General features: G+C 36.0%; 1 protein-coding gene across 1 annotated transcript; it reads left to right on the forward strand.

Moving 5' to 3' along the window:
* The first annotated feature begins 4,743 nt into the window (after window positions 1-4,743).
* Window positions 4,744-6,216, forward strand: LOC113300540 (protein YLS3-like). Its single transcript, XM_026549749.1, has 3 exons — window positions 4,744-5,292; window positions 5,435-5,548; window positions 5,818-6,216. Exons 1-3 carry the CDS (start codon window positions 4,962-4,964, stop codon window positions 5,946-5,948), a joined length of 576 nt encoding a protein of 191 aa, XP_026405534.1. The 5' UTR covers window positions 4,744-4,961; the 3' UTR covers window positions 5,949-6,216.
* The last annotated feature ends 1,361 nt before the right edge of the window (window positions 6,217-7,577 follow it).

Here is a 7,577-nt window from a genome sequence, read left to right on the forward strand (position 1 = left end):
AAACATCTGCCCCAAACATTCATGCAATTTTTTAAATAAGTCCCTATAATGCTATATTTTTATGAATACCTCCAATTCCAAACAAGGATTTTGCTGTCCCGGGCCTTGCTGCCCCAAAGTGGGCCTTTCCCTGATTACCTTATGGGGCCGGCCCTGGCAGCAGCTACGATATGGATTTTGGATTTTGCTGGAATAACAAGTGATTGAATAAGATGACCAACTCTAAGGTCTATCCCAACTAGCTTCCCGGTGTTGAGATCCTGTATAGCACAACCAAAAGGAAAACAATATGTGTTATAACCTTGATCACATAACTGACCAACTGAAATAAGATTCATTGTAATATTTGGTACTAGAAGCACATCTGGTACACAAATGTTATTTGAATTGTTGACCAATCCTATATATTGATCCATCAATAGTATGTATCTTAGGAGTGATGACTGGATGGAGAGTTCAAAAAACGTGTGGTTAAAAGTCATGTGGTTTGATGCTTCCGAGTCTGGAAACCATTCGATTGAACAAATACCTGAGGAGATAGAGAGGGAAGATGCAGCTGTAGGATTGTTACTAATTGAGAGTGCTTGTCTAATCATCTCTTGAATATCTGCAAGGTTTGGTGCTGAACTACCACCAGGTACAACTAATGCATATGAGGTTGTTGATGTTGCATATGGAGTTGTTGCAGATGAGACTGGAATTTCCGTAAATCTGGTAGGTGTACCGAATTTTTTTCCTCCATTAGTATTGATCCTTCTCATGTTTTTTGAGATTGGTGAGGTGCAGAATCTAGATGATCAAATTTAATAAATGGATGACTATCAAAATCAGTGACCAAGTTCCTTACAATACCCACACTGTGTCAGGTATTGTTGTAGTAGGTGAGGCATTGGCTGATGAGAGATTATAGTTTCCTGCAAAGTTTCCAAAAGTCTTGCAGTTCTAGCACTCTACTTGAGACATATCACGTTGCGAGCATTTGAGTTTTTTGGAAAATTATTAGAACTGGAACGTGAAGGCACAACAAACACTCTTGATATCTCTAGTGTGGTTCTTTTTCTTGTTTCTTCTATAATAAGTTCAGACAAACAACTTCCACCGTGGTAAGAGGTGAACGATGAAGGACTGATGCCCTAACAGATTCAAACTCATCACGCAAAGCCATTAGAAATTGAACTAAACGTGTTTCTTCTTTATACTTCTTCCACCGTTCCAAATCTATGGTCCCTATTGGTTCCATGAGTGCTAATTGATTCTAGATTAAAGACATCTCAAAATGAAAATCAGAAACAGACTGATCATGCGATTGGTTCATATATCTAACATCTTGTTCGAGTTCATACCTCTGAGAAAAGTTGATTTGAGTATACCTTTTCGAAATAAAATCTCATGCATCTTTGGCTAGCTCAAAACTTGTGAGTTGCATGCTTATAGAAAGAATAATTGTGTTTCCAATCGAAGTGAGAATCTTGGGATTGCTAATCTCCCATTCTTCTTTTCGGTCCTTTGTCTGTGTTTCTTTCCCTTTTCCATCAGAACTGCTTGTTATAGGATTTTTTCTATACCATCGACATACTTCCACATACTCTTTCCTTTAAAAAAAACTCCCCGTGAGGAATGACCAGCAAATGTAGTTGGTTCCATCAAAACAAACAGTGATAGATTGAAAATTTTATCTTGACATGACTACTATGTTTTTGATTGTAGTGTTTATACTTTGTAAAGGGTTTTGATCGTGAGGTAATGACTAATTTTTTTCTCTGGATTATATTGCAGCGAAAACTTTTCTCAGATCTTTCCTAGCTCTGATGCCATGATAAACATGAGCATAGAGATTCTAATGTAGTTGTGAGATTAAATCTCTGTGTACTCATTGATAGGAAAAAGGCCTGATTTATACAATCTTACAGAACTTGATAAGAAAAATAAAAGATATTCCTAACAATATCTAAGATATCTACAGCAGGAAATATATATGCAGTTACAACAATAATATCAAGATCGTACAATATATTGATCAAATTTTACCAAGATCGAAAAATAAGAGATCATATTCACTCCTGAACTTTTTTATTCTTTTAATTTTCCTTTTGAAGGCACTTCAAAAATTCCTAATAGTGCTTCAATTTAGCCCCACATTGGAATATGTACGGGATTTAGACACCGACACCTTGTTTGTTTGCAGCTGACTCGGCGTCTGGGTCTGAGTTTTGAGTCAGATCTGACTCAACCTCTGACTCGGACCCGTTTGAATCAGGTAACAAAATACCCACGACTCATGGGACCAAACCACTGACTCACATATTTTTGAGTCAGTTGAGTAAGATCTGACTCAAAACAAACATATTGAGTCAGATCTGACTCAAGTCAGATGATTTCACTCAGATCCAGAAGACTCAGATGAATCAGGAGTAAACAAAAAAAGGTGCAAGTCTTATACTCCCTCTGTTTCATTTTACTTGATGTTTTAGGGTTTTGTTTTTGTGTTCCAAAATAAATGAGAGTTTAAGTATTTTTCCCTAATTCTCACTGATTTGCCCTTGCTTTGGAATCATAACATACAATTAATTCTCATCATAATCAATAGATAGATAATTACTCCAATTTTAAAATTTACTTCATGGAGGAATATTTTGTTTGTCCCAAGTAAATTACAAGGGGATTCGTGATTTACACTAAATCTAGAAACTAAAAATTATGTGCTTTAAATTTTTAGGAAACTATTAATATGGGTAGATTTGAAAAAAAAATTACTCACTTTGTTGTTTCTTAATCTGCGTGAAAAGCTCTACAACATCAAGTAACACGAGCGGAAGGAGTATTTCTCACACAAAAAAATTAACTATGTTTCCCCTACCTAGTTCCCTCGCGTCATAATGATAAAAGCATTTTTTTAAGGATGGGCACATGCACTGAAATCTTTCAACAGAGCAGACGTTGGACAGACAGAAATGGAGGGCGGCAATACGCGTGGAAGAGATGGGTTTCAGGTATGTAGACTAACAACCCCTCCCCTTTATTTCCTATAAATTTCTTTACAACTCAATCAGCAAACAGTAAAGGCAATCCTGCAGTTTGTGAAGGGGGGAATCTCCCTGTAGCGCTGCAGTTGGCAGGATTGTGAAGGGGGAAACACCCCGTAGCTTCTGCAATCGGGACATGGTGCAAGTATATCCGCATTAATGGACATGGTGCAAGTATATCCGCATTAATGGACATGGTGCAAGTATATCGGTGACTACTTTCCATCTGGTCCAAAAACTAAAACAACCGCGACGCGGGTAACGTCAAGCATTCTTGCTTGTCGTAGTGCAAGTTGTGCGAGGCTCGGACAGGCCGGCATAAAACCTATATTCTACTCTTAGGAGATATTCTCTGATCGACCATGTACTTGCTACTGGAAAAGACTTTGAATTTTCATTTGGATTTGTTTTTGGGCACATGCACCGAAATAACACTACCAACTTAAACAAAGAAATACATACCTACGTCTTTTCATCGGCTAATAACGGCTTTCCTCTAGTGCCCCTCAAATGAAGAAGTCCATTTGCAACGACACTGTGATCTGAATAATTAACCGGAGTTTTTGTCGGCAATTTTGGAAGAGAAGTTATGAAGTTTTCGTACGAACGCCACAGTTAAGACTTGGTAGGAAAACACATGAATTTCTTTTCCAAGGTAGATTTCCCACCTGCAACTCATTTATACACATAGCATGTAGAACGTGCCACTATATGGTACAAAGAGGAATGAATCACGAATATTGAGAGCCCAGACAGTACGAAACTAACGCGGCAACACCGTGATAGTTGGGGTGGGTACCCGGCCAGAAAATAAATGAAGAAAATGTAAAGTTGAAACAACGAAAAAAAAAAGAGAAAAAAGAGAAAGGGAGAGAAATTAAAGGATGAAAGGTTCTTGGTTTCCCAATAGAGAACAACCAAGGTCTATATCCTGCTCGAATCAGACCTTGGAGAAACCCATGATAACAATTAACACCAATTTTTACCAGATCAATAGAAGAGTAAAGAACTCCACTAGTCCAACACTCCGACCAGCCTACTCTTTAGAGGAACGATTATGGGGTTGACTGTTGAGATCGATCGAAAACCCAAGGGACTACTGACAGTCTAACATAGACGAGAAAAAGTTTACCTTCTAGGGCATTTTGTCTAAATCAGATTTGAAATAATTCTCGTGCGCGGCAAACAGTTTGCCAAGCGGTTCAATTTTTCTTATAGACGTCCAGCTGTTTGCCGTATAATTTATCATCCCTTTACCCGCATGAGGATGGAAATAGAAGAGTCTAGAAAATAGTACCAAAGCGTTTTCAAAAAAAAAAAAAAGTAAATAGTACCAATTTGTGTGACATGGCATTGGGGATCGAGGGAAGACATCTTTCCCTCAAAACTCAACCAAAACACTCGTTCATTCGAACAAGTGCACGGAAGGGAAGGCCATACGGCAGACAGAGAAATAAGTGAAAACGGTTGGTCATCTTCTGTTTGGTTGCATTTTCTTCCCTAGACGGCAAATGATCTGCCTCCCAAGGCATTGTACAATTTTTTTTCTTTTTAATTTTTTTTTTGTCGTCGGCATATCATCCGCCTCTTGCGTCAAAATTTTCAAATTTTTTACCATATGGCAGATAGTCACATTTTTCCCCTCTGGGTTCTTAATTAACACCTTTACATATGTAGTCTCTCAACCGTTTGAAAGGGATAGAACGTTTGAACACTCTACACTACAGCCTTTTCTCTTAGCTAGAGACCCCATTCTTCATACAGCCATTAAAAGCAAAGGATCACCTCATTAAGAAACTCACCAACAAGACTTGTAACTGTGCTAATATCTAGTCTCTGTATATTTCTTTAGATCTCTGTACTATATCTCTCTATGTCTTTCTATAGTCTTTAGATCCTCTAGCTATTATCTAGTTTCTCTAGCATCATTTAGTTTCAATGGCAACTGGGATAGTGTTGTTAAAATGCATGTTTTTGATGGTTTTGAGTGTGGGTTTTGTGAAATCAGATGTTGAAAAAGATAAAGAAGAGTGTGCCACACAACTAATTGGGATATCAACATGTTTATCTTATGTCGGTGGTACAGGAAAATCTCCAACACCAGATTGTTGTAATGGTCTTAAACAAGTTATTAAGACTAGCCTGAAATGTCTGTGTGTACTTATTAAAGACAGGAATGATCCTTCTCTTGGTCTCAAATTTAACACCACTCTTGCTTTAGGACTTCCTTCTATTTGTAAAACCAATTCTAAGATTTCTGAGTGCCCCGGTAAGTTACTTTCCTGAGATTTTAAATTTGTAATGTTTTTTCTTTGAAGCATATTTTTATTAGCTTAATATTGTTGTCTACATACATATATGTACTCATTATTGTGGTTTTTAATTTGGGCTATATATGATGATGAATGCAGCACTATTACATTTGCCTCCTAATTCAACTGATACGAAAATGTTCCAAGATTTTGATAGCAAGTCAAATGGTAATGGTACTACAACTACTGCTAGCAGTGCACCAGTATCCAAGGGTAATTTCCCTATCTTTAGTAATTTGTGGCATTATATTTATTATTGTTGATTTGGACAAGCCCTTCAAAATTTTATGCAACATAAAATGCAAAACAAACTACAAAAGAATTGCTAATGTCGAACCGGAGTATTTGGTATCGTTCCCCGGCTGACCATGTTTTTATAAAGCTGTTTTAGGGGCCATGAAAACATATTGGTGCAGTATTTGGTGGAATGTTGAAATCTCTTTTACTTTAATGTTGTACCATATTCTGATTTTCTGTTACAGAAACTCCAAAGACTGGCACTAGTGCTGCGGGATCAATTCCACAAGTGAAGAACGATGGTGGATTGAGAATAAATAACTGGTTGGGATCGAGAATAGTGTGTGGATTTCTATTATTGATCTTGGTTGTCTAAGATCATGTTGTCTCTTGTTTCGTCTGTTAAAACAGCGTGTTAATTTATAAAGTATATTCTATCAAAAACAGTGTGTTTTGTGAATTTATGCGCGTCCCTGTTATGCTCTAATGGAACTCTGAGTATGAGAAGTTTGTTTCTCACGCGCTCTATGTTTTTATTGTGTGAATTTACGCTTTGGTTATAATGTTGGTCGCTATCTTTAGCAAGCAGTATAGTAATCAGAAAACGAATGAGAATACGAATTAGCTTGTGCAATGTTGTAATATATGCTCTGTTCATTTATTCGAGATGAATATTATGTTTGTTTTTTCAATCAATCGGGAGACAACAAGCAAGAATGATGATTCTGTCATCCAAGTAGTATCAGGAGATTTTCTTTTTTTTTTTTTGGTGCAAAAGTAGTAGAAGGAGATAACTAAACTCACTGAATAAGTTCCTCTCTTTTTTGACTTTTGAGAGCCGAAATTCTTTATTGGGTTTTGGTCGTGGGCTAAAACTAAACGCCATTAGTAAGCCCAAGATATGGTGTAAATACGGTATACAGTACAACCTTTGTAGATTAATACTCGCTAAAATAATAAAATTTCGTAGTCCTTTCTTGGGCCTATAGTACTAATAAGAAAATTGAAAAGTTTTTTATACATATCAAACTTTAAGAAATTATGAATCAATAGTTTCTTGTTCTTTTTGAAGTTCAAATCTAATTGTATTTCATCCCTTATAGTTCATAATGCACTCGTAAGACCCGGAGTTGCACTATTATATTGCAACAAATTATATTCCAATGAATGAATATCTACTTTTTTTTAGCCACTTGAAATTCCAAATCGTTCAAATTAATGAGTCAAATTCAATTTATTGACATTATCAATAGGAAATATTCTCTAAATTAATATATTATTAATTTATATTTAAAATAATAAATTATTAATTTATCGATAATTTAATATCTCTTTAAATTAATAAAATTTAGTGGTCCCAAGGCTTTTAAATTATAGAGGTTTAACTGTACTGTGTTTTCAGTCCAATCGGTTCACATTTTTGTGAAGTACAAACTCAAACATTGTATCCCCGTTGTACTGCAAAGTAGTATGACACTTGTTATTGGATTTTCTGATCATATTATTATTTATTCTTTTAAAAAAAAAATTTCTAAGTTAGAAATTTATTAAATAGCTAACTAGGGGAGTTAGTAACTCTTACAAAAGACCGAGTAGAGCCATCGAATGTTAGAAAGGCAGAAGTTTTCATGATATTTGATTTATGTACTTATAGAGCTTGAACAATACAAGGCGTTGGGTCTTTCACCCAGTTACGAAAATCGCTAAAAGTTTTGGATTTTTTTTTCTAATGGATCCCACATTGTTTGCTTGTCTAAGTATGTAGAAAAACCCAAAAAAAAGATGAACAAAAACTAATTTCTTGCTCAACCTCTTCCATGATAACTTGATTTTTCCAAGAGATTTGAGATGATCTCCCATTTAGGTAGTCATTGGAGATGATCTCCCATTGGATATGATCTCCCATTTAGGTAGTCAAAAAGATTCTTGCAATCCCCTTCAGTGCAGAAATTCGAGACACTCAGTTCCTTAGCCCATTTTGCTGGATGCAAATGTCCTAATGCTT

The sequence above is a fragment of the Papaver somniferum genome, chromosome 7 (genome assembly GCF_003573695.1).
Source record: "Papaver somniferum cultivar HN1 chromosome 7, ASM357369v1, whole genome shotgun sequence".
Classification (NCBI taxonomy): domain Eukaryota; kingdom Viridiplantae; phylum Streptophyta; class Magnoliopsida; order Ranunculales; family Papaveraceae; genus Papaver; species Papaver somniferum.

What these genes read in the sequence shown, in the direction of transcription:
- LOC113300540 (XM_026549749.1), top strand. Translation starts at nt 4,962, where the DNA reads ATGGCAACTGGGATAGTGTTGTTAAAATGCATGTTTTTGATGGTTTTG. An exon ending in TAAGATTTCTGAGTGCCCCG is followed by an intron (nt 5,293 to 5,434) that starts GTAAGTTACTTT and finishes TGATGAATGCAG; the next exon opens with CACTATTACATTTGCCTCCT. An exon ending in CAGTGCACCAGTATCCAAGG is followed by an intron (nt 5,549 to 5,817) that starts GTAATTTCCCTA and finishes TTTCTGTTACAG; the next exon opens with AAACTCCAAAGACTGGCACT.